Source organism: Mercurialis annua, linkage group LG1-X (assembly GCF_937616625.2).
Source record: "Mercurialis annua linkage group LG1-X, ddMerAnnu1.2, whole genome shotgun sequence".
NCBI lineage: Eukaryota > Viridiplantae > Streptophyta > Magnoliopsida > Malpighiales > Euphorbiaceae > Mercurialis > Mercurialis annua.
The window spans coordinates 47,037,026-47,064,258 of NC_065570.1; the positions used below are offsets into that span (position 1 = coordinate 47,037,026).

The window sequence follows — 27,233 nt, forward strand, 5'->3', positions numbered from 1 at the left end:
AGCACACTTGCCCTAATGCCAACTAAACATGTCCAATTCCATTGCATTTCATTAAGCAAGCATCAACCAAAAATTGCTTAAACTAGACAAAAGCATTTAGACATTCATAAATTGGGAGATTCTAATTGTTGACAAATTTTTGAAAATTGCAAAAAAAAATTCTCATTTCCATAAACATGATTTCAAGACAAGAGATTAGTGCTAGGAAACACTACAACCTAAACACTTATCAAAATAACAAAACTTACAAGAAAATAAACTAAACAATCCTAACACAAGAAAGCAATAAAGATAACACAAATAGAACTCTAACACATTCACTTTTCAACCCTCCTTACACTATTTCAATGCCATGTCCACATTGCAATGAAATAAAACAGAAAATTGCATGAGTTAGAGTTGGAGAAAGCAAATCTTAGAGTTCAATCGAACTCGGGTGTCCGGGCGATGGAGTTGGAGACGGAAACCGTGGACCGCCTTGAGCATTGTAAAATTCTTGCACTTTTTGTTCGTGCCTCCTTAGCCTAGCATGCGTGCGGAAATGAATTCGGATTGCAATTTGGATGGCTTAAGTGGTGGCTAAAGCTTGTGGAAGTTTTGGCTTGATGAAAGAGAGTGGAGGTTTTGGCTATGGAAGATTTGCTAGAAAAGGAAAGAAAAATGGAGAAGATGAAGTGTTGGAGGGCTTTTTATGGCTAAAAATCAACATTTGAATCGTGCTAGGCTTGATTTCGAAAGTGGCTGCGGTGACCGGCCGAGCAAAGCACCCATAGGTGGCGTTATCCACATCCGGAAGGAAGAATTCCCCCAAAGTTTGCCTTTGCGCTTGATGGTCTTGAGCTTGAGAACGATCTTCCCCTTGATGCTCTTGCCGAACTCTCTCATCGAGTGGAGGGGGCGGATGTTGCCTCACTCCATGGACTTGAGGGTGATATTGCTCGTCCTCATAATCATCTTCTCCGTGTTCCATAATAACGGGTCTACGATTTTCCCGCCTCACACTTTTTTCAAAGCCCCCAAGGTTGTCTTGGAAAGGTTCTAGCGGAAGATTAGCCCTTCGTGTATTGTGCATACACTATAGTTGATCTCCTACACAAAAAATAAACAAACAAACCACGCGTAAACCCGGAAAGAAGCAAAAACGACAATAGTAACAAAAACAGAAAATAAAATAACTCGACCAAACTACAACTAATTTCAATCAATCAATCAATAAACACTCGTCACTCCCCGGCAACGGCGCCAAAAACTTGTTGAGAATTAACCCAACTTGTAATAATTCGGAAGTCGGAAATTGATTCCACGAGGAGTGAATCTTAGAGCGATTGACGAGAATGAATTATAGTTGTATTTCAATTCGTTTAGCGCAACAAACAATTGGTTTTAGATTCAAGAGTCAAATTAACACTAACAATTCAACTAATCACTAACGTACAACTAACAAATAGAATTGACAATTAATTTAACAATTGTGAAAGACTAAAAGCAATTAACTACAAACGAGAATTCAAATGATAAACGAGGTTTGGAGGTCAACAATCCACCTAGGTCATCCATTCACGGGTTTCGGGATTAGAGTCATAAAACGAGGGCCGAGCGTTCCTAAATCATAACTCCCGCTCTCTCGAGCCTCAAGGAGCTACAAAATCACAACTAATCAAGCTTAACCTACTCTCGTAGCACTAAACACAATTAGGGTAATTGCAATAATCATAACTCAAAGGCCACTTAATTACTAACCCACTCTCATGGTGTCACTAATTAAGCATCTAATCAATTCTTTCCAATTAACAAACCCTCTCTCAAGGTGAATCTTAATCTAACAACAATACTTAGGTAGCTAATCTAAGCAAGCTTTAGGATTATTAATTAGAACATCCACACAAACCCTAACCCTAACCCAATCATGCATTAACTAGGATTCATATCAACCCTCAAACAAGGGGGTTTTAGCCACTCATGCTTGAAGCAACACAAGCAAACAATGAATAAAAACAATATAGCATTAAAAAGTAGAGAAAGGTTACCTTAAGTAAAATGGAAGAACAATAACTCATACAAGATAATGAAGATTCCATAATAAATAAACTTGCATTAATTAATAAGAGATCTTGTTTAATCAAACTTAAAAGCTTCAACTTCACCAACAATGGTGGAAAAGATGGAGCACTAAATTCTAAAGAGATTATAAGCTATTCTACGAGGCAACACAAAAGGAATAACAGTAATGAATGTTGCATACCCTAATTTGAATCATAAAGTAGTACTTATAGTATTCTCAAAAAGGAAATAAAACATCCTACAAATGAGTGTTGGGCCAAAAGAGGAAATGTGCAAAAGCCTTGTCCTTTTTTCCTTCAGATTTTCGATTCTTCAATTAACTCTTTGCACGAATTATGCAACCCTACTTATCCCTGTTTGCACGATCCGTGCAGAATGTTGGAAAACAATCTGCCTTTCTATTTGTCATGCACGAATCGTGCAAGGCTTGAATTGAGCTTGCACGATTCGTGCAGCCTTCTGTCTTCACGAAAGCTCTGCTTCTTTCACTCCCGGCTTTGCTCTTTGCTTCCTTTCCTTGAATCTTCCTCTTTTTACACCAAAGATGCATCATAACGCTCCGTTATCCTGAAACGCTTAAGCACACAAATAAGATATAAAAACACCTCTATAATATAGGAGTATTTTACTCCTATCATTACGCGCGTCATAATGTTCTTCTTTCTTTGTGCCACTTAGAGGCCGAATTAGCTAAAACTTAAAAACTAAACATTTGCAGATAACACCTTTAAGCTTCCGTACCAACAAAGGGAGCTTAATTCAAAGCTGTATAGCTTGATATATAGCCTTCACAACGTCCTTATTCTGCAGCGCGCTAATTCCAGCAACTATATTAAACTTTCATTCAATCAAACTATCTCAATATAACTTATTTTTATAGAATTCTCATATGCTATTAAAATGTAATTCTGGTACACTTTACATGTCATTAAATCATACTTCAAACAATAACAATCATCAATTTAAAATATCGTAATCCATTGTTCTAAAGTATCACAATTTATCGTATCTATCGTTTGAATTTCGCATTCAAACTTCTCCAAAGTGTTACGAAAACAAACTACCATTTAAATTTATCAAAAACGTCCTCTCCATCACCCATAGGGACTGCTCTTGCAGCCCCTATGGGTTGCCATGATAGCTGCTCACGGCAGTAATTCTGCCGGAGCAAAATTCTGCTTCACCATGGTAGCAACTTTGCCATGGATGGCAGAATTTCCTTGCTCTTCGAGCAAGGACATGGCTGGCTGGAGCCTTGCCCTCCTATACCTGAAATTAATCACAATTTTGCGCATAATATAAGCTCTAGATTCAATCTAAACCTCAAACAATTAAAAACACTTTAAAATTTCAAAACTTATCACAAGACCTAACTTTTTCTTATCATCAAATCTCTACAAAACCTTAGGCAATATTCAAATTGGTAGAGATAAGTTGATTACCGTAGTCTTGTGATGATTAAACTCCAAAAAAGATCGAAGTCTAAGTGAGCTAGTCCTTGGTGATGGTGGGGGAGAGTTTCACGCCATAAAGTGAAAGAAGAAGGTAAGGGTTTGCTCTTTTCTTTTCCCTATTTTTCTTATTTCTTTCCTATTTTATTTTTCTCTAGCTAACTTATCTCAAATGAGATAGATACCCAAGCTTTATGCCTTTATCCAAAGCCAAATCACCATATTTAATAGGTTAAATATCCAATTTTGTAATAACCCGTATTTTTATAACTTGTTTTGGTGGTTGGTTGTCCGATTAAAGTTTGGGTTGTGATGGACTTTGTTTGTGTTTTCACTTCGACATGTTCTCGTTGTGCTTCCGACTTGTTTTCAAATTGATTTATGTGCGAATTAGCGTAGGTGGTCCCTTGATTGTGTCATGTTGAATGACTTACGTGTGCCCCTTGAACCTTTAAGTATTTGATGTTGAATTGATTTATTTACGGGTTGTTATCGAAACAATGTTTGCATGTTTTCCAAATCTGCCATGTTGTAGTAAAACGTTCATATCTTCCAATTGAACCGTCGGATCGGGCTGCATTTTGGATATGTTGTACCTAAGAGGATTATCTTTCATTCGACCGTTCGGATCGTTGTTTTGACCTTTTTTCGGGTCAAACGGACCTGTGAACCGGACCTGCTGGGTAGATCAAGCCGTAGGTCCGGTCCAGTTCGATTTTTTTGGTTTCAGTGAGCAAACCGGTTCTATAACCGGTTCTACTGGGCAGAACCGGCCATAGAACCGGTTGGGTTCATTTGGAGGCTTTAAATAGACTTTTGAGGAATTTAGGCCCAGCACTGTTAAAGCCCTAAATAATCCCACAAATACGGCCCGGCCTGTTGCCCTTCAGAAATACTGAAAACTTTCATCTCCTCCTAATATTACTTTATCGTTCTTCTAAATTACCGTTAACTGTCATTAATAAAACGGTGCGGTGGTTTATTTTCTCTAATCTTTCCCTAGAATATAGGCTTGCATGTCATTGAAATTCAAATTTTCCTTAATTCTCTCTCACAATCTTTCCATAACTTCTCCATATCTCACGTATTTCTTAGAAAATAAACCGATTTTGATCTCAACTGTTCTTTGATTTTCTTTTTAATTTGTTCTTGTTTTTCTTATTTTCACACTATCACGAATTTTCTCTTCAATGGTAACTACTAGGTCTGTTACCAAAAACTCTCCTAAGTCAAAAAAAGAAATGGCCAGAGGAAAGAAAACTGGTACGAAAAGGAAAATTGATTTTCCCGCCACCGGTGTACTGAGGAAGGATCCATCATCTTCAAAAAAAATGAGAGCTATTAAGCCAACTGATTCTGATGATGACTTTGAGGATGTTCCTGTCTCTAAAATCCGGAAAGATAAGGCTGTTGTTAGTGATTCTCAAACTGTTAAGGTATTTATTTTGAGAATTTATTTTATTTTTTAATATTAGTTATTAGGAAATTAGGTTTCAGTTTATATGTTATTCAGATTTATTTTCATTTTATATTAGATGTGTTCTTTATTATTTTTAATAGTTTAGATTTTAAAATTAATTTTAGATTGTAGTTCATTATGTTCTTTTAATGGTTTTAACCTTAACTGTAGTTTTATTAAGGTTTTATTTATGTTTGTTTATAGTTTACTATTTTTAACTGTCATATTGTTTCTCAATGTTATAGTTGTTTTGTTTTAATATTTGAATTTTATCTAGGTTTTCTATTAGTTTAATTGTAGTTTTATTGCCTGTTTTTTTTTTTAATAAATTACAATTTAAGGTTGTGTTTTTTGGTTTACCAGTAGTTTTTTATTTGTTTACTTCTTTTCATGATCTATGTGCATAAAAATATTGTATCCATGTATTTTGATTATTTATTTTTTATTAATTCATATTAGTAGATGTTGTGGTTTACTATGTATTTACTAAGGGTTTACTGATTCTTCAATGTCAATTACTATTTGTACTTGCTGACTTGTTTTCTTTGTTGTTCATTAGGACTGGAATTACTTTATTAGGGCTGAAGATCATTTTTCTCTAAAAATTGGCCATCATGTTGGTGGAAATGTGATTGCCAACTTGAAGAAGAATTTGTCTACGGAGACGCTTGACAGATTTTCAAAAAGCTGCTTCGGCAAATTTTTAGGCATGCAAGAGGAGTACAAGTTGCAACCTCAGCTTATTCACCATTTGCTTTTAATGGAGGTTAAGCAACCGGTTTTTTATGAATTATGGCTGAAAGTGTCTGGTAGTTTTTTGAAATTTTCACTTGATGAGTTTGCTCTTATAACTGGTTTGAAATGTCAAGGGAATGTTGATAAGAAGCAATATAGGAATCTTAGTTCTGATTTGAAAGAAAGATGTTTTGGGAATATAACTAAGATTTCAAAGAAATGTGTCGAGGACTGTTTTCTATTGAAGCGTTGGGACAATGAAGATGATGCTTTTAAAATGGCAGTTTTGTATTTTATTGAACACTTTTTGTATAACAACAAAACTGAGTGTAATGTTCCCAATGAACATTTTTATCTTGTTAGTAGTGGGGAGTTTGAGAATTTTGCTTGGGGTAAGGACTTGTTTCATATAACATTAGAGTTTCTGAAAAGTAAACTGAGTTCGCTGAAAAAATGTGATTATTTGAAAAAAAATAAAAAATCTGAACCTCCTACAAGTTTACGATACGATGGCTTCCCCTTGTCTTTTCAAACATGGTTTTTAGAGTGTTGTCCTTTCGCCAAAGACACAGTTGCATCCTGTATGGGCACACAAGTGCCTCGCATTTTGCGGTGGAAGTCGTCAATTCTTAGAGATCGGCAGTATTTGACCCGTACAATCTTCAGTCAGTCAGCAAAACATGTACCTTTTTATTCTTATAATATACTTTTATTTAACTGTTAGTAAACTGTAATTTATGTTTATATTTTTTAGGTTCTTTTATATGTAGAAATATGTTGAAATACTATTAGTAAACTTTTATTAAACCAAAATTACATGTTTTTTTTATATTGCTTTTTCTTACTTGTATTTATTGTATTCTATTTATTTTTTGTTTATCGTTATGTATTTGTGATAATACTTTCTGTTTTTGTATTTGATTAAGTTGCAATTATGCAATTTACAACCCACTACGGAGGAGAGGCTGGAATTGAATTTGGAGGGTTTTTTTGAGAAAGGGAAGGAAAAAGTTCATGAAGATGTTGTTGATTAGGATTCCTTTAATGTAGTTGGTTCGAAGACGAAACTCGATAAACTGGTTTTGAATCAAAAAAAGTTGGCTAATGATTTTGCAAATTACAAATCTTTTTCTGAAATTCAGTTTTCAGAGATTTTAAAAAATTTGGCTGAACTGAAGAGCATAATGTCCACTGCTACCATGCAAACTGATGATTAGGTAATTGTTAAGTAAACTGTTAGTAAATACATAGTAAACTCTTTTGATAATTTAATTTTTAATTATATTTTAGTAAATGTTTTCTTTTTTTGTTAGCTGGATCCTGCTGGTGATGCATCTTCTTCTGAAGAAACTATGAGTGATCGTCGCACTGGCAATGACAGTGGCGATAAAAAAGGCGATGATGAGGATGAAAGCGATGATGATGACAATGGCAATGACAAAGGCGGTGCTCATTTTGATAAAACAAATGATGGTGATGATGAAGATGGTCCAACTGAGGAGCAGGCTGGCCAAGATTCCACTACAAACGTCGATGGTAGTGAGATGGCAGAGGCTGAAAACGGTGTTGAGAAAAATGAGGAGGAGAATAAAAAGGGCGATGATGATGTTGAGAAAAATGGGGAAGAGAGTCGAAAGGGCGATGATGATGTCGAGAAAAACGAGGGCCGAGAGGTATATTTTTATCTATTTTAGTGTTTTTAGTTTTTTAATAAAACATGGTCCTTATCTGTTTGAAATTAATAAATATATATTGTATTCTAATTTATTAGGCTGGTGATGTTGATTGTCCGCTTGTTGCGAACGAGGTTGGAAATAATGAGGATTCTCCTGCATATGTTTCACCTTTTGATGGTATTGATCTTAGTGCTTGTTGTCAAGCTGTTGACATAATTGAAAAAAAAGCTGCATTAGCATCAGATTCTAAGGTGATAATTTATTTATTTTGCATACATTCTTTTATAGTTTATAAATAATTATTATTATATATTTGATAATTTTATTAATTGTATTTTTTTTCTTCAGGTTTGTGTTAAGGATTCTACAAGCATTACTGTCGAATCCCCCAAGGTATATTTTCATGTTTACCAGTAGTTTACATTAGGTTTACTATTTTGATATATAGTTACTAATAGGTTACTAAGAGATATCCAACTATTTACTAATAACAGGCAGCTGTTAAGGATGTTATTGTTTTTCATTCCAGTCCTTCTGAGGTATTTTATTTTATGTTTACTATAGTTTAACTATGTTTTTATGTTATTTTTCACTGGCTATTACAATGTTTTTACTAACAATTTTTAAATAAATTATTAATAGTTTTACCATTTTAATTAATAAAAAATAGCAAATAATGAAGATTGCTGCTGAGTATGCTGAGAAGAGTGACAAAGAGCTTCCTTATGTTCCGCCAGAATCCAGTGAGCCGAATATGTATATGAATATTGTGAAGGGACTGACTCCTTTCGATGATAAGCTCGGTCAATTTTACACCTATTTTGGACAAGATACTTTCTATAATTGGCTTGAAGATGGATGTAGGGGCAAGAAATATAAGTAAGTTATTGCATTAAATTACTTAATTTTTGTGCTTGTTTTTTTTGTAATTGATCATGATTTTTTTTATTTTTAGGCAAAAAATGTATGCGGATAAGGACAACATCATACCAGTTGGGATGAATTTTGGAGTTCAAGTCATTGTGGAGAAGTTATAGTTTTATCAATTGTATTTTAAGGATCAATTTTTATATGACTCTGTAAGTACTTCTTTTGTTTGATTCTAAATTATTTTTTCAAGTTTACTTGCAGTTGACTTTCAGTGTTTATTTGGTTTACTTGTTTGAACTTTTTTGCAGCATATCAATATTGTTATGTATTATTTACGCAAAAAGGCCAAGAATTTTCCAGTTGATGGTCTGCGTATTACTACTACTGACTGCCTATTTGATGACAAAATCAGTGCGTTATGGCAACAATATGTTAAGAAGAATCATGATGTGTCATGTATAAGTTTGCGCAATGCTGGACCTGATTTTATTTGTGGAAAAAAAATTCTGTGCAATACTCATTGGAAGGATGTGGATGAAGTTCTTATTCCGATGAATCTTGGTACACATAAACATTGGATTTTGGGTCGCTTGGTTTTCAAGGATAGATGTATCTACTTGTATAACTCTTTGGATTCTGCTTTAGCAAGGAAAAATGGATTAGAAGCGGCTGAGAAATATGCAGTTTTATTACCACTATTTTTTGCTTCTTTGGATTTGTTTGCGCTTCGAAGTGACATTGATATGACATCTCCTGCTTATCGAGATAAAAATCCAACTGATGCTTTTCGTGTTAAAGTTGTAACTGGTCTTCCTAGCCAGTCAGAGAAGTAAGTTCATTTAACTTTTGATTATTATATATCTCTATGTTCTTTTTATTAAATCAATTTTTTTATTTGTTATAGTGATTGTGGAGCATATGTTTTAGCCTTTGCGGAGTATTTGATACAGAAGAGACCTATCCCATCTGATTTGAATATAGTCCATCATCGTGATCGCATTTCGTTTTTGCTTTATGAATATGGCATGAAGAAAATGACTGAGAATATTGACAGTGGTGAAGAAGTTGAGCCCAAGAACATGAATCGGGAATTGAAAAGACGTGGGAAGAAAAAGATTGCAGAATAATGAATGTATTCATTATGGATTTGTTGTTAGTCTGATCAGACTTGTTAATTTTAGTTTCTTTTTAGGTTTTTTTGTATGTTTTTTGACAGCTTAACTGACTGCTTTATTTTCTTATGTCTTTATGAATTGGTGAACCTTTAGTTAAGTGTTAGTAAACGTTTGGTGAACCTTTTTTTTAAATGTTATATTTCTTATCATACACTGTTGTATAAATTTGATGATCCTTTATTAAACCTTTTAAAAAACATACTATATTGATTTTATTATTTAAGACATCATATAAATCTTCAAATAACCTTTAAAACATATGTAGTAAACCTTTGATAATCCCTTTTAGATATTTTTTATGTTTAATTTATTATTTATCATGAAATCTGATACTAAACTTTCATAAAATAACTTTTTTTTGCTTCTTTTACATGATCTATATGCATATTGCAATTGCAATGAATTTTTTTAGTACAATTATAATCTAGATAAACGGATAGGCAACTTTCAGTAACACTTTGGTAAACCATTTATAATAGTAAACTATTGTTAAATCATTTTTTAAATAACATAACTTTTTATGGTCTTGTATATAGCTTTTTTCATTCTATCAATGATGTTTTTTTCCTCTTACAGAATTTATTTTCTCATGTCTTTATGAATTGGTGATCCTTTAGTTAAGTGTTAGTAAACGTTTGGTAAACGTTTCGTTAAATATTAAGAAATTCTTCGTAAACCTTTTTTTTCTTCTAAATGTTATATTTCTTATCATACGCTGTTTTTATAAATTTGATTATCCTTTATTAAACCTTTTGAAAAACATACTATATTAAATTTATTATTGAAGACATCATATAAACATTAGGTAAGCACTTGGTAAACTAAAATGCAACGTTAGGCAAACATTTGGTAAACCATAGTAGACTTTTTTGCAAACTGATAGGTAATGTTTGGTAAACTACCTGACTAGAAACAATCAAAGAATACTCTGTGTATAATGTCAATTACTGAAAACATAACAGCAATATGTATCACCAATACTTAGAAAATTGGTGGATTTCGGCACGTCTTTTTGTTATGTCCCCTCTTTTCACATCTTCCACATTTGTTTTGCTGTTTCCCTTCCGCTGATGACTTTATTCTTTGTTTTCTTGGTCTTCCAGCTGGTACTAGTGCTATAGGTGGATGAACTGTCATTCCTTCAATTTCAGCAGATATATCCCAATTGTTTTTGCTTGGCATTGGATAGACAACACCCTCATAAACTGCAACCAAGTTTTCTTTGCTGAAAAAAGATGAGCAATACTGATATGGATCTTGGTATAATGAGCTCAATACTGTAAGTGCATGGGCACATGGCATTTCATCCATTTGAAATCTACTGCATGTGCATGTCTTTTCCTTTAGCTTGACTATGTATGTGTTAGTTCCATCTTGCACACTGTATAAAGCTGTCATTGATGGTGTGAACTATTAAAAAAAAAAACAAATGATATGTGAGATAAACCATTAGAAACCAGTTAGTAAACCAATAAAAATATATAAAGGTAAAATTTTTGTTTACCTTCATTCTTAAAGAATATGAGTAGTTTTCTCTGAGCTGCTCTTCTGCTCTATTTGTCAGCTTTGTAAATGTTGATGCTGCAATAGTCCTATTTGTGTAACTCCAATTTTGAATCAAACTCCTCAAATATTCCATAAGTGTTGTTACCGGTAAATCTCTAGCTGCTTTGTTAGCTGCATTCATAGACTCAGCAATATTTAATGTCATTGTTGAGTACCTTGGGAATTTTGAGTACACCCTTGCCCATTTTTCTTTTCCGATTTTCATTAGGTAGGGTCGAATTTGTACATTTATGTTATCAAGCTCCTTCATGTGGTAGTCAAACTTCATAACTGTGTATGACTTTGCAGCAGCATAAAAACATTCTTTAACCTTATTATCTTTATTCTTGAATTTAGATTTCAGATTATTCAGAAGATGAAACATACATATCCCGTGACTTGCTTGAGGAAATAGCTTGTTTTTTGCCTTAGAAATGCTTTCACATCTATCTGATACGATACAAAGTCCATCCTTTTCACCAAAAGCTTCTTTGAACTTTCGAAAAAAGTATTCCCATGAAGCGTCATTCTCAGAGTCGACAATAGCAAATGCTAGAGGAAAAATTTTACCGTTTCCATCTTGTGTGCATGCTGTCAATAGAGTTCCACCATAATTTGATTTTAAGAAAGTACCATCTGTTACAACCACCGGTCTGCAATATTTCCAGCCCTTTATCGAAGCATCGAGCGCCATAAAAGCATATAGAAATCTATTGCCTTCTGCAGTTTGAATGTCTACTACTGATCCGGGATTTGTTTCCAAAATCATATGAAAGTAACTAGGCAAAACACCATAAGAGTCACGCGGATTACCTCTAATCAGTCCAAGCGCCTTTTCCTTCGGTCTCCAAGCTTTATTGTAATTCAAAATCACACCATATTCCTTTTGAAAGTCTGAAATTATATCTCCAGGTGTGTAAATTGTTTTGACATTCAAAAACTTTGATTTTATCACCTCTGCTACAATTGAAGATGTTGCCTGCCTTTTTTCTTCCATTCTAATGTCTACTGAGCATGTGTGAATGTTGTTGAGTCTTCTAATAAGAAACATGCTTGTCCTTCCATCTCTTGAAGCCCTTAAACTCCATTTGCAATTTCTATCCAAACAATTGAGTACATACTCAATTGTGCATGATTTAATCACTTTAAACTGAAAGTTGTTAGCAATTGCATATAAACTCAAACATGTCTTCATGATCGTTTTATCTTTAAAGATTTGCCCAACATAGACTTCTTTTTGATTTGGATCAGTTATAATTCGGTAGTCTTCTAGTTTACTTTCAGCTTCTTCAACTTCTATACTGATCTGTTTTCTGAAAAAATCAGCATATTCTACAAAATCCATGGGTGAGTCTTTGGATACTACATTTTCTGTTTGCTCTTCATTCACTGTCGTCCAAGAGTTGCTGTTAATCATCGGTAGTTGGGGCTGTTCTTCAGATTTTTTGGTTGAAATGCAAAGCGGAAACTTTGTTATCATAGAGTCACTCTTTCTCATTTCAAGGTAAAATATGAGGCTGTTGTCGTCTTCAACTTTTAAAGTTTGACCGTTGTTCTCCAACTGATATTTGATCTCCATGTTGGTTTCCCAATAGTTAACTTGCAGTATATTTGCTATCATTGACCGGAGGTTTTCAAAATTTGTGTCATCTGGTATTATAATTCCTTTCATTATGTAGTCTGAGTAATTAAAATTTGCATCCCATTTTCCATTATAGTATATGAGAGCCTTCAGTGTGTTATTTCCTGCAAAACATCTAAAATCAATACTAACATAGTAGAAAACTGATATAAAACTATTAGTAAACCTAAAACAGGAAAAATTCAATTAAATAGTTCAATTGTCAATTATATTAACTCAGCAATTGATTTCGAGTTTCATTACATATTAAATCACAGTTAAACATATATAAAACATGTAGTAAACTACAAACATAACTACTTAATTATAGCAAATTGTTTCAATTGTCACTTACACCAAATTCAATCAAATTGTTTCAATTGTCAGTTCAGTTATATTAACTCAACAACTGATTTCGATTTTTAATGCAGATTGAATCACAATTACACATATATAAAACATATAGTACACTACATCAATTAAGTATTTGTCATAGCAAATTAAAGGATTCATAACATATTGAATTTGACGAATCTTCAATAAAACAGATCTACTCAGTATAAACAACCAATAGCAAACCTAAAATCACAGTTTGTTTAAATTACCATCAAATATTTGCCCTATAATTCAATTTTTTCTGAGATAATTGATATTCTACTATTATTGTTTCAAACGATTGTAAGAAAACTGAGTTAAAGTAATCAACTCACCAGAATTGGTGATTAAGCTCATGATTGTACGAATCTTCAATTTTTGATAGAATTTCAATGTCTTCGCGTTTTTGCTTCTTCTATTTTTGCTTCAATATTCGCAGTTGATCGTGATCTGAGCTCTATTTAATGCTCTTCGTTTTTGCTAAGAATTGTATGCAGAGTCGAAGATATGAGAATAGAAGAGATAAGAATCAAATATATACGATTTTTTGTTCTTTCAAATTATTTGAATTGGAAAAGATCTGTTTGAAGATCAGTTTGCATGTAACCGTATTTCTCAATTCAAGAAGTTTAGTTATTAACTAAATGAAGGTCAGCGCAATAATGAATCAACAAGGAATGGTCAACGGGTATTTGTGGGATTATTTTGCCACCGTATAGGCAATTCTAATTTTTTCTCTAGACTTTTACTCGACCTAATCAGCCCATATTCAATTTCTAAAACCCTAAACATATTCTAATCACTTCCTTGGCGTTTTTTCTTCGATTTGTGGTGTCCAAAACTCTTGGTAAGTGGTTTAAATCTTGTTTTTCAATCTCAATTCTTAGTTTAATAGATTGAGGCTTATGGTTTTCCATTCAAATCAATTTTGTAGCTTCGAATCCAACCCATCTTTCAGATTCTTATACTCTTTGATCTATCAAGGTATTTAATCCCTTTTCCTTTGCTTTTAATCGTTTTATATCGCTGCGATTGTTAGGTTGTAGATTACCTTGGTATTGTTGATTGTTGTGCCTTGAGTTTTGTTTATGTTGTGGCTGATTCTTTATGATTTAGGTTGAATTATAATGTTTTGGCTAGCATCATTGTATTTGGCATTGTTATGGATTAAATCTTGTTTATTGTGATAAAGATTCAAACTATAGGTTGTGTGGATTGTATAAACTGTTTTAGTTGAATCATTGGCTGCCATAATGTTTTAAAGTGGATGTATGTTGTTAGAGTTAATAAAATCATGCTTGGTTGTTGTAAATCCATAGGTTGAATGGTTACAATGTTGTAGGGAATTGAAATACTATAAACTGTTTTATTGTTCTTGATTATAGAGCTGTAAATAATGGATTTAGCATGTGATTGATGATTTAAAATCAAAGTAATAGAGTTTGATTAGTGGAGTTTGTGTATATTAAATTGTTGGTTAATTGGTTTGATTATTGTGATCAATTGGCATGTTTTGACAAGAGGAATTGAAGCTGAAAATAGAAATTGTTTATGTCAAATGTCATTTGTTAAATTCTTGTAGTGTCTTGGTATGTTGATTACAAGATTACTTGGAATACTACTTTGGCTAAGTGTTATTCTAAGTATCAATAACTCGACTTGTTAAAATGTTACATAAAAGCTATGGTTTGTGTTGTCTATTTCAAGCAAATTGATTTGTTGTGGATTTTATTTAAACACTTGCTAGGTGTTGGTTAATTGTTGATTTAGCGATATTGAGTTCCTTGTTTTTCAAACTTGGGTTTTGAATTATTATTTGATTCCGGATTTTGAACATTTATTTACAACTTGGTTATGTTGGGTCGGGTTAGACTTGGGTCGCTCGACATGTGAGTTAAGCTTGGAAGTCTTATTTGACTCGGCTAAGTACCATTGTAGCTTTGAAATATTTTACCAAATGGTTTGGAAAGTTTCCGAATTTTTATTTCAAATGGAACTCAATAGGACTTAACTTATTTTATGGTTTTGGCTTATGGTTGGTGTATGTGTAATTAATCTATGTTGGCTTATGCATTGGTTCTATCATGTTGTACTATTCCTACATGGTGTCTAGTAATCTCTAGAGTTAGGGTCTGGTTTTAATTATTATTTATACCTTGTCTAGACCCGTCGACCGTTCATGCTTTTGAGGCGAACCGAGTTTAGACTGCTTGCCAGGGGTTATCACGTGGATTAGCAAGCAGTGAGTTTATATCTCTATTTACCGCTTTATTAAGTAAATTGTATTTTTGCATATATATATATATATTGTATAAACAGCTTTCGAACTGTTTTTCGGCATTATGGATCTGAATTGGAACGGGCTACTCGATGGGCATCATCGAGATTGCATGCGCACCGGTATGATCATATATGGTATTTGAGGTAGGTTAGAGATACGTCTCACCTAGTGAGGGCGCCGGTGGAAGATACGTCTACTGGGACTCACGTGTTTTATTTGAGTGACAGTCGGGGATCGGTTATGGAGATACGTCTCACCGACACGATAATTGGATTTAGATATTTGTGGTTTAGGGTTTCAATGCTTATCCATAATGGTAAAATGCTTTACAAATGTTTTAAGGTTTTTAAAGGTTTTAACTTAATAAATGTAAATAGTTGTATGAACTCATCTCAGTACATCTGACCCCGTTGTTTTCCCAAATTTTCCAGGGTTATGATTTGAGCGAGTCAGCTGGTCTCCGATTCTTTATTTCCTCGGAGGTTTATTTTATTTTACTAAAACTATTAAACTGATTTTATTCTTAGACCGCAGTAGTAATTAGAAGTCGTATTTGTCTAATACTTGTTATCAGAATTATTCTATTGATTTAAGTGTTGTTTTGACATTAATATAATAACTTGGGTTATTAAATATTTATGCTATGTTGGAGACTCGGAATTGATCGACCATATATTATATAAATGTTGTATTTTATGAACTGCTAGAACTAGGCTGAAGTCTCGGTTGACCCCGAGCATTGGTTTCTTGCAGGTTATGTATTTATAAGGTTATATGTAAGGCTAGCTACGGGTTTTAATACAACCATACCCATACCCTAGCGCCGGTCGCGATTCATGAAAATGGGTCGTGACAAATTTATCTCAATGCAAAACCGTCAAGCTTAATTCTTAAACTTTTATCGAAAAATTTTATTTTTAAACACGCGCACTATTTTGAATTAATAATAACCCTTACCTCATACTACTATTAAATCCACCATATTTAATAATTAAACTCTAATTTACAACCTACTTGAACTAAATTATGGAACTTTAGGATTCGTGGCATCATTTTCTTATTTCAAAATTTTGGGGTTATTACATCGTGCTCTTGTTACTTAATTGTGTTCTGACGCTTGTGTCTCCTCGTTTTTAACGTTGGAATTCTACTCCGTTCCTTTGCTTGATCGGCCCTCTACTCCGTTCATTTCGTATTTTTCTAACAACGAGGACGAGGCCCCTGCTTTCTTGGCTTCTCTTCCGGCTCTTATGCCTGCCGCTTTTTTGCCCGGGCTATATCATCAGTTGCTACTGACTATGTTTCATTCCTGGTAGTGTCGTCTCTAGCGCATGCATCGTCTGTTTCCCTCCCTTCGATTTCTTCTAAGGGAGGAAGGAAGCGTTTTTCTTCCAGTCCTCCTGGTTCATCTTCTGCACCGGCGCCTCGTCCACGTCGGAACGTTCCTTATAAGGTATGGTGTATACCATCTACACCATACCTTGCAAAATATTCTTAAGATCATGATATCTCCAAGTTCGAGGGAAATTCTTGAAATAAATCAAACTCTTATTGGTAGATGACAAATCCGAAGTTTGGGAAGAGATTTGGATGTTCGAACACTCCGGTTCCCCTGCATGAACCTAGAAGAACCATTAAGTTTAGATTTTTTGGGATGTTGGGGAAAAGAGCACATAGCTCATATTTTTTATAAAAAAAATCTTAATAGTTAGTTTATATTATTTATTTAATATCTCATTAATCTCATTTTAGTTTTTAAAACTAAATTGACTTTTTTAAAAAAAATATAACATCTTTCTTTCCAACATATTGTAATAAACTGAAAAGATAAAAAAAGATTAGGTAAATATTATAAAACAGATTGATTGTTATACACGTTAAAAAAACGTTTTTTCTCTCTTAATAAATGGAAAAAACAGCTTTGCTTTTTTGTGTTTGCTTGTAACTAATTTTTTATTTTCTTTACCTTGTAACCAAATTTGGTATAATTATTGGTTCATTGGTTCTCAAATTTGTTCAATTCTCTTGTAACCAACTATAGTTATATTCAAACCATTTCATTTAAATTAATAAGACCAACTATTCAAATAATAACAACCCTCTATTATTTCACTATATATTGATCTGATTTTTGTGTAATTTCAATAGGCATCTATCAGCTGCATAAACTTAAATAAATAAATAGAATGGGTCGCAACAACGTATTGGTAATGTGGATTGCGGTGATGTTGATGACTGTGATGATAAGTGGAGGAAGAGTCGAAGGTATATGTAACACTAGTATACCATTAATGAGTGAATGCTTTTCCGCAGTTGATGGAGATCCCACCACGCAATGTTGCCTTAACATCCAAAACGCCGACTTGCAATGCCTTTGTAAATATAAATTTATATTGTCCTTTTATGCTATTGACCTTCAAAAGGCTATGCAAATTCCTACCAAATGTAATCAGGCCAATCCATGTACATGATGGAATTATATGAATTATAAACGCATTTCAAGAATATTTTTTCATTTCCAATTTTTATCTATCAAATATTGTTGAGGTTTTAATTAAATGTAGAAACTCCTTATATTCTAATATTTTGAATTTGTTTTATAATAAAAAAATATCAAATTTTTTTTTTATGGTTTTGATGCATGATTGTTTATTTTACGTACAATCATTCAAAAGTACAAGCAATTAATTATTTGCAGTAATTTTATCTATTCATACAAATTCTGCTTGATCAATTATACTAAATTATAATTCTAATACAGTCAATCGTGGTCAGAATGTTACTGGTGTATATATATATTACTTGTTATTTTTAATAGATAAATTACCATAAACGGTATAATTGTTTTTTAATATTAATTGTTGTTTTATATCATAAAAAGGTTAATGGTCTGAAAAAACTACACCGTTTATCCCTTTTTTATTTACACCCTGGCGTTGTAAAATTGTCAATTTTATTCAAATACTCACCTTTATTTTCAATTACACTCTCAACAATTAAAATTACACCTTTTGGTTTCTGTTGTGCCCTTAAACATCAAATTGACCTCTTTTTTAATACTTCATATGTTAACATATATTTTAAATAGTAGTCAATATTATAATTTAAACAAAAACAATTACATTTATAACATAATAATATGTATTTGTATTAAATAAAATATTGAGATTTAAAGGTTTTGGGAAAAAGAGATTTTTGTTTAAAATATAACATTAAACACTCTTTTGAATATATGTTAAAATATGAAGTATTGATTTAAAGTTTTTTTAAGTGAAAAGAGATCAATTTAATGTTTAAAGATGCAATTGAAAATGGTAGGTGCGAATTTGGGTGTAATTAGCAATTTTACAACATCTAGTGCAAATAAAAAGAAGTCAAAAGGTGAATATTTTTTTCATACTATTAGCCTTTATAAAAAAAAGTGAAATCATCTTTTATAAAGATAGTTGTAAGCCGTGACAGATTTAACTTAGGTCCAAGGGATCATTGGGCCCTGGAATTAATAAAAAAAATATATATTTATTTATCTAAAAAAAGAAAATAATTTGAATTTCTACCTCAATAAGGAAAAGTCAACAAAAATACTCCATAATTTAGCCACTTTAATGTTTTTATTCCCCGTGTCTAATTTATTAGAATTTTACTCTGCCTATATAATAAGCTTTCTCTGACACACTATCTCTATCTCTCTCTCTTTCTCTCTTTCTCTCTCTCTCCACATACCTCACGTTTCTTTCTTTCTTTTCAAATTTTTGTTTTGTTTACATCGTTCAAACTTTTTTCAAACATTTTTTAATTAGATATTCTTTATTTTTTCATACTTTAAATTAATAAATATGTTTATTATAAATTATCAATAAATAAAATATTTTTTTTCATTTATTTCAGTATTATCATATATTTTATAATTTAAAAATATACACTACTATTTAAATATTTTAGTATATTAATAGCATATTTAAAAATTATATGAACTAAATAAAAAATCACATTATCATATGATTATCACTGTATCACTTTATCATATGATTATCACTGTATCACTTTATCATATGATTATACTGTATCAATTTATCATACGATTAACATATCTTCTTCTTATCATGTAATTATCAGTGTATCATATTACATTGTCATCTTATTATCATGTCATTACCAGTATTGTATATAGCATATTGTTATGTGATAATATGATGATACTACTGGATAATAAGACAAAATCACATTATCATATGATTATCACAGTATTACATTATCATATGATTATCACAATTTCACCTTATCATATAATTATCAATGTATCATATTGCATTGTCATTTTATTATCATGCCAGTATTAGTATTGTATGTAGCTGAATATTATCATCTCGTTATCATAATTTTTCTATAATTTTTTTTTCATACAGGTATCATGTTATCATACTATTATCATTTTATTATCAATAAGAACCTTATCATACGATTATCTTCACATTATCATCTTGTTATCATAATTTTTATGTATTGTTTTCCATATAGGTATCATATTATCATACTATTATCATAACTTTATTATTTTATTATCATCTGGTTATCACTGGTATCATGAATCTTTTTGTCATTATATTATCACGTACTTTATCATCTAATTATCATAATTTTATCATACTTCATTATCATCTAGTTATCATACTGCATTGTTATATGATAATGTTAAGATAATAACATGATAATCAGAGGCTGTGTTTTTCTGCAGTGTTATGATAACGAAATGATAATATAGTGATAATAACATGATAATCAGATGTTGTTTTTAATAAAAAAAATCGAGTTTTTCTGCAGTGTTATGATACTTACATGATAATGCAGTGATGATACTCATATGATAACCAGAAGCTGTATTTTTTTTGCAGAAAATCAATTTTTGTGTATAAAATCGTTCGTTTTTAATGCAAATTTTTAGATATAAAAATGAGAAAATTCAAGAGTAATTTGTTTAGATCTGAAAATTAAAACAAATTGTATTAATCACCATGAGTTGAGGAAAAATTGCCAAAATTAAATATAAAAAATGGCGGAGCAATGAAAGAACGGCAGCGGAGCGATGAAGGAACGGCAGCGGAGCAATGAAGGAACGGCGGCGGAATAAAGAAAAAATAAATAAGGAAAGAAGACATAATGAAGAAGAAAAAAGAAACAGGGAAGAAGAAGAAGAAGAAGAAGAAGAAGAAGAAGAAGAAAAAGAAGCAGGGAAGAAGAAGAGGAGGAGGAGAGAGGAGAGAGAAAAATATAAAAAAAAATGACAGCTGTAACATAATAAGAGTAAGAAAAATTATATTTAGAGTAAAAAAATTAATAAATAGTAGGTATAATTATAATATAAACATGTTTTGAGTAAAAAAATAAAAACATTAAAGTGGTGAGGTATTTTCTCTAGAGAATATTAGGATAATACTCTATTTTCTAAAATAATTTGATTTCCTACCTCAATAAGGAAAAGATAGAAAAATACCTCATCATTCTAATGCTTTTATTTTTTTATTCTAAAGCATGTTTATATTAATTATACCTATTTTTTATTGATTTTTTACTCTAAATATATATTTTTACTCTTATCATATGACAGCTGCCATATTTTTATATTTCTTTCTTTTTTTCTTTCTCTCTCCTCTCTCCTCTCTCATCTTCTTCTTTTTCTTCTTCTTCTCTGTTCTTCGTTAATTTTCTTCTTCTTTTTTATTTTTTCTTTTCTTCTTCATTTTTTTCTTTCTTCTCTATCGTTCCTTCATCGCTCCGCCGCCCTTTTTTCGTCGCTCCACCGTCGTTTCACTGTTCTTTCATTTTTTATTTTAGCGAACTTTTCTTTAATTCATGGTGATTATTGTGATTTTTTAACATTCAGATATAAATAAATTACTCTTGATTTTTTTTTCAATTTAGATCTAAAAATTTGCATGAGAAAACAATATTATGATGAAAAAAATGATTTTCTGTACAAAAAACGATTTTTTGAAAGAAAAAAAAACAGCATCTGATTATCATATGATTATCATAACACTGCAGAAAAAATGATTTTTTATAAAAAAAAGTCTCTGATTATCATATGAGTATCACTGTATTATCATAATGTTATCATAACACTGCATAAAGAAAGATATTCTACAAAAAAAATTGATTATCATGTTGTTATCACTGTATTATCATCTCGTAATCATAATATAATCATATGATACCGAAATGATAATATATTATTGTACCTAAATGATAATGTTATGACAACGACATAATAATAAAATTATGATAACAGTATGATAATATGATACCTATATGAAAAATATTACATAAAAATATGATAACGAGATGATAATGTGAAGAAAATAGTATTATAATGAAGTATAATAAGGTCATGTTATCATACTATTATCGTCACCTTATCATCTTATTATCATAATTTTTTTGTAATTGTTTTTTTTATACATGTATCATATTATCATACTATTATCTTCACATTATCATCTCGTTATCATAATGTTTTTGTAATTATTTTTTTCATACAGGTATCATATTATCATACTATTATCTTTACATTATCATCTCATTATCATAATTTTTATGTGATTTGTTTACATATAGGTATCATATTATCATACTATTATCATAACTTTATTATTTTATTATCATCTGGTTATCATACTGGTGTCATGAATCTTTTTGTAATTCTATTTTCACGTACGTTATCATCCAGTTATCATAAACTTATCATAATTCATTATTGATGGAGTCTGCCTTCTGAACCGGTGAGTAAGACCTGCAAAACAGGATAGAAGCTAACCGGACGGTGGTTGTCCGATTAACTCTCCGATGCTAAAGTCAGTTTAGAGCTTTGAGCAGCGTTTTGTGTATATGAATGTAATTGTGATTCTAGGCATATCTCGTGCTCCTTTTATAGTAGTCGAATATACCTAGTAGAGTTGTATTAGGCAGGTGAATCCTACTTTGTAGGGATTCGGCGATATCGTAGGGATTCTCCTGATTTGTCGTGATCTACCTTAATCTGATAAGAGTCCTATTTAGGAACGTCTTCCTAAATAGTCTTATCTTCCTAAAGTAGAGCCTATCCTTCCATATATAGTGTTTGTGTCCGAATAGGACAATTACTTCCATTCTTAGTCGATTACCCGAATCCCGGACCTAACGCGCTTTGGGCGGATCATATGGGATTCGGTCTTTATTAGCATATCACCGGATCTTAAGGGATTCGGCGTCTCTTCCATATCTTCGGATCTTCAGGGGGAGTCCGGTATCATCTGAGAGTGGATCTCCTGTGACTCGGCTCCATTATATTTACAAAAGGATTCGGTATCCATCATTAGCCCCCCCGCAAGTGAGCTGAAGTAGTTTGGCATTTATGCCTTAGTGGATTTTAGCTCTTTTGGAGCTGAGTCCCCTTATACGGGCGAGTCGCTTTGTATTCCGGGCGAGTCGTTTCATATGTTTGTGGATGACGTTTCTTCTTTAGTAAGATTCTGCGTTGCCACGTGTCGACATTTAGTGATTTAACGATTAATGATTTATTCAAAACTCTTCATATTTAATCTCTTTGCATTTCTTCTTTTCCCTCTCACTTGCTTTTCGAATTTGTTCTTATTTCTTGCAACTATTTCCTCTTCGTTCTTTGTCTGGTTATTTGGTTCTTCGTGACTTGTTTTATCCAGATCTTCAGGTATGTTCCCTTTTGTTACTTGGATGTTAGTATGGTTTTCTTCCTTGTATATGTTCTTCATGATCATCGTTCTGGAAATTCCTTTTCTGTACTTGGTGTTCTTCGATGTGTTCTTCAATGTGTTCTTCAATATATTTCTTGTTTAATCTTTATTTTGTATTTATATTTGTGATTTCCTGTTCTAGGATGCCTCTTAGTCGAGTGGAAGATGCATGCGCTGCTATGGCTTTTACCAGATCAAAGCTTCGTAGGAGTGAAGTCTTAGATATCTATTTTAAGTATAGCTTTCCTTTCGATTATAGGGTAATATTACCCGGTGCCGATATGGCTGCTTCCGATTCTCCAGGTTCTTCTTGTAGGGCGGTTCTCTTCGAAGAGCAATTTGCTGCTGGTCTTAGGTTTCCTTTAGACTCATTTGTAGTAGAAGTGTGCAGGGATTTAAAGGTCGCTCTGGGACAACTTTATCCCGGTACGATTAAAGTAGTGCTCGCCTTTTCGGAGGCGTGTAGACTTCGGGGTTGTGCCCCTTCTCTCAACGTGTTGTATTATTTTGTAGACTTTAGGAAGTGCGATGGTTGCTTCGTTTTCGCCCTTGGCAGAGAAGGGCGATCTCGTATTTATCTTCCTTGCCTAACCAGTCGCTGGCGAAGGCGTTTCTTTATTGTTTATCATAAATTTGCTTTTCTTCATTTTTCGGATGGTTTTTCTTCTCACCAAGTTCAGAGTTGTCCGTCTCCTTTAAGTTTATCCGAGTCAAAACTTGCTTTCGACATATCTTTCTATGGTGCTATATCGCGTCACGTTCTAGATGTCTTGGTTAATAGTCATCTTCGGCGTCGATGGTTTCCTTTGGAGGATCCTCCTCGAGGCTTGGCAGATCTTTGCTACTCTTTTATTCAAGGTATATTAATTTGCTTAAGTTCTTTTTGATGTTTCTTTTGTAGGATGTCTTCTTCTTCTGACGATTTCCTTTCCGGGTTTCAAGTAGATTTGGACGTTCCGATAGGTGGTCCTGACGCTAATATCGCCAACGTTATTCCTGGCGACGTTGATGTGGATGTGGCTCCTGACGCTCATATCGCCAACGTTATTCCTGGCGACGTTGATGTGGATGTGGCTCCTGCTGATATTCCCATCGCTCCCGTCGAGATAGCGTTGCCTGCGGGTGATGAGGTTATTGTTGTAGATGATGATGATGACTTGGCTGATCCAGTAGGTGACGAGGCGGTTCCATCGCTACTTCCCCCTCTAACATCATTTACCGTCTCGGGGGGAGTTGGGGGTGTGAATTCAGATGGGCTGGTTGTTGCTGATTCGGGAGAGATTTCTTTGGGTCGAGACCTGGATTCTCCGTCTAGGAAAAGACGTCGAGTTGGCGATGGTTCTCCATCGAGGGAGAGTTTTCCTGGAAGCTCTTCTTCTGCTCCAGATTTGGTGCAGTGGGTCGAAGGTCAGGATCCCGCTAGTTTGCTGAATCCTAGAGTGTTAGCGGAATATATCCGAACTTTGGCGATTCCTGATGATGTCACGTGGTTTTGTGCTAGGCCGGGTCAGGAGCTTTCCGATCTGGCTTGTTTTCATGGTTTCTCTGTAAGTGTTTTCTTTCTTGAATATAATATTTTTTTTTATTCTGTTGTTTCCTTACTTATCTGTTTTTGGTGTTTGTAGGCTCTTCAATCTGTTCTGGTATTGAACGACCGCCGACAGTGTGCCGAGGAGGAGGTCGAGCGTCTGTCTTCTCTTTTGGCAACTTCCGAGTCTGAAAGGGAAAAATTGAAGGCATTTTTGGAAGAGCATGATTCCCTTTTGGCGCAACTTAAGGCGCAGGATGCGATTAACGATCGCCAAGTTAAAGTGATCGAGAAGAAAACCGATGACTTGACTTAAGAGATTGAGGAGCTTATTCGAATCAACTCCCTTGTTGGTGGGGAGAGGGATAAGCTGAGGTCGGAGGTTGAAGGTCTTCACATCCGTTTACTGGATACGAAAGCTTTTTATTCTGCTCTGATAAGCGAGTATCGCCTTGCGATTGGGAGGAAACATCTGGAGCAGAATCCTAATATTGATCTTTCTGGAGTTAATGGGTTGGATCCCCAGGCCATCGCTCGTGACCTTCTTGCCAAGATAGATAAGGACCGTGTCCAGTAGTTTTTTTCTTTTGATTGTATTTGTTAATGTACGAATTTTGTTTTTTGTAATTCGCAATTTATGAATATATTTTCTTCGTGTTTCTTCGAAAGTGCGCTTTCGTCTTATATCCATTTTTTGTTTATGTACTTGTCTTGCCTCGAGGGTTATTCTAAACCCTGTTCTTGGCGTTGCTTTATAGAGTTAATCTAAACTCTTTTATTTTTGTTTTTATTTCGAGTTAATCTAAACTCTTTATCTTTGTGTTTTGAGTTAATCTAAACTCTTTTTTGGCGATTTGCCTTTTCTGAGTTAATTTAAACTCGTTTTCTTGGTTATCCGCCTTTTGTGGCGATTTGCCTTGTTTGGCGATTTTGCCTTGAGTTAATTTAAACTCATTTTCTTGGCTATCAGCCTTTTCGTGTTGATTCGCCTTGTTTGGTGATTTTGCCTTTCTTGAGTTTGATCTTTAACTTATTTTTTCATCTTTCACCTTTGATTTAATCGTTCGTGGCTATTTCTTTATTGGTTCGTCTGGCTGATCTTATAGTAGGAAAATTGAACTTTTATTGATAAAAAGACGGCATACAAAATATTAAAGATAGATTTGACGCCATCTGGTAAGACATAAAGTCGTTACCGATGATGGGTCATTTTCTTTTCCTATTCTTCCTTCTGTTCGTTCTTGTTCTCTTGGAGATCCACTACTGACTCGTCATAGAATTTCTTGGCTATTCCTTGGTCTCCTCTCAGCGTCACTACTCCTTTTTCAGTTGGTATTTTCATTGCCAACGCTCTTATGCTAGTTCCTGCCGCCGAATCATGGAGGAAAGGTCTTCCTAGGATGGCGTTGTATGTTAATTCCATGTCTACTATGTTAAATAGTGACATGACTTTCTTGTTGATTCCTCTTTCTGGGCCGATTATTACTTCCAAGGTGACTGCTCCTAGTGGATTGATGGAAGGTCCACCGAGTCCTGATAGCGGAATTGGGACTCGGCGTAGCCTTGACGCCGTTCCTCCAAGCATTTTGTATGCTGCGTTTGTCATAAGGTTTACCGCGCTTCCTTCGTCGATTAGGATTCGCTCCATGTTCCAATTTTCAATGATAGTAGTTACTACCAAAGCATCGTTGTGGGGTGCTTTGACGTATTCATAGTCTTCTACATCAAAGATCACCGGTGGCATGTGAGTTTCTCTTATGTTCATCACTTCTTTCCTCTGCTTTCTCCTGATCGTGGAGCTGCTATGTCCTCCTCCGTTAATCATGTGAATGGTTCCCAGTATTTTGGATGGGCGCTCGTCTTCTTTCTCTTTTGGCTTGTCTTCTCTGCTTCTTTTTTCTCCTTTGTCGTTGCACTTCTCTTTTCGGGCCACAAATTTCCTCAGCTCGCCTGTGTCGATCATCCTTTCGATTTCGACCTTTAAGTCTCTGCAGCTATCCGTTTCATGTCCGTAATCGTCGTGAAATTTGCAGTATTTTCTGGTGTCTCTTACCTCTGCTTTCATCTTTGGTGGCCATACCACGTTTTTGACATTTTCTTTGATCCACATGAGGACATTAGTTCGGCTGGTGTTTAGCGGAGTGAAGTTATTCTCGTCATCTCTTGGATCATATCTCGATTCATATCTTGTCTGGGGGGCGAATCGTCTGTTCTCCTCTGTCCTTCCTCTCCTGTCATCAGGTTTGGACTTGGTCTTTTCTCTGGATCTCTCTTTTGACTCTTTTCCTTTTGCTTCCTTTCCACGGATCGCCCTTCGCCCTTCGTCTAACTCGAAGTATTTCTGGGCTATGCCCATTAAGTTCGAGAAAGTCGTGGGCTTATTGACTAGTAGCTTGTCCACCAGTTTTCCGAATCGCGTCCCTTCTCGCAATGCTTCTGTCACCATGTCGACGTTCAGGTTGTCAATCTTCATAGCTTGCTTGTTGAATCGTTCGATGTAGCTTCGCAGGGTTTCTCCTTCTTCTTGGATGCAGGATCTTAGGATGCTAGTAGTGGTTTTCGCCGGGATGTTTGTGAGATATCTATTAAGGAACTCTGTTGAAAGCGAAGCGAAGCTTTTGATCGAGCCTGGTTTTAATTTGTTATACCATCTCTGGGCCGTGCCCGTGAGTGTGGTAGGGAAAACCCTGCAAAGAATGGCGTCTGATACG

General features: G+C 33.7%; 3 protein-coding genes and 1 long non-coding RNA gene across 4 annotated transcripts; 2 read left to right on the plus strand and 2 right to left on the minus strand.

The window, feature by feature from the left end:
• Positions 1-2,080: 2,080 nt before the first annotated feature.
• LOC130015575 (uncharacterized) lies at positions 2,081-3,674 on the minus strand. The gene is made up of 2 exons (XR_008790765.1): positions 3,504-3,674; positions 2,081-2,628 (listed from the first exon to the last, which is right to left on the minus strand). It is a non-coding gene; the product is annotated as an uncharacterized LOC130015575 (long non-coding RNA).
• A 947-nt stretch (positions 3,675-4,621) lies between these two features.
• LOC126671766 (uncharacterized) lies at positions 4,622-7,799 on the plus strand. Its single transcript, XM_050365572.2, has 6 exons — positions 4,622-4,948; positions 5,531-6,388; positions 6,633-6,731; positions 7,020-7,379; positions 7,478-7,633; positions 7,731-7,799. Exons 1-6 carry the CDS (start codon positions 4,703-4,705, stop codon positions 7,797-7,799), a joined length of 1,788 nt encoding a protein of 595 aa, XP_050221529.2. The 5' UTR covers positions 4,622-4,702.
• A 776-nt stretch (positions 7,800-8,575) lies between these two features.
• On the plus strand, positions 8,576-9,505 carry LOC126671775 (uncharacterized). Its single transcript, XM_050365580.1, has 2 exons — positions 8,576-9,081; positions 9,157-9,505. Exons 1-2 carry the CDS (start codon positions 8,576-8,578, stop codon positions 9,377-9,379), a joined length of 729 nt encoding a protein of 242 aa, XP_050221537.1. The 3' UTR covers positions 9,380-9,505.
• Positions 9,506-10,333: 828 nt separating this feature from the next.
• On the minus strand, positions 10,334-23,018 carry LOC126671782 (uncharacterized). The gene is made up of 6 exons (XM_050365591.1): positions 22,854-23,018; positions 13,510-13,608; positions 13,304-13,383; positions 10,932-12,780; positions 10,462-10,837; positions 10,334-10,374 (listed from the first exon to the last, which is right to left on the minus strand). The coding sequence occupies exons 1-6, from the start codon at positions 23,016-23,018 to the stop codon at positions 10,334-10,336; spliced, it is 2,610 nt and encodes an 869-aa protein (XP_050221548.1).
• Positions 23,019-27,233: the final 4,215 nt, after the last annotated feature.

Bases quoted from the DNA above. Each gene is read 5' to 3' on its own strand.
- LOC126671766 (XM_050365572.2), top strand. From the start codon at position 4,703: ATGGTAACTACTAGGTCTGTTACCAAAAACTCTCCTAAGTCAAAAAAA. The intron at 7,380-7,477 runs GTATATTTTTAT...CTAATTTATTAG, and splicing joins AGAAAAACGAGGGCCGAGAG to GCTGGTGATGTTGATTGTCC. The intron at 7,634-7,730 runs GTGATAATTTAT...TTTTTTCTTCAG, and splicing joins CATTAGCATCAGATTCTAAG to GTTTGTGTTAAGGATTCTAC.
- LOC126671775 (XM_050365580.1), top strand. From the start codon at position 8,576: ATGTATTATTTACGCAAAAAGGCCAAGAATTTTCCAGTTGATGGTCTG. The intron at 9,082-9,156 runs GTAAGTTCATTT...TATTTGTTATAG, and splicing joins CTTCCTAGCCAGTCAGAGAA to TGATTGTGGAGCATATGTTT.
- LOC126671782 (XM_050365591.1), bottom strand. From the start codon at position 23,018: ATGATCATGAAGAACATATACAAGGAAGAAAACCATACTAACATCCAA. The intron at 13,609-22,853 runs GTGAGAGGGAAA...ACCTTCATTTAG, and splicing joins AGAACAAATTCGAAAAGCAA to TTAATAACTAAACTTCTTGA. The intron at 10,838-10,931 runs GTAAACAAAAAT...TTTTTTTAATAG, and splicing joins CATATTCTTTAAGAATGAAG to TTCACACCATCAATGACAGC.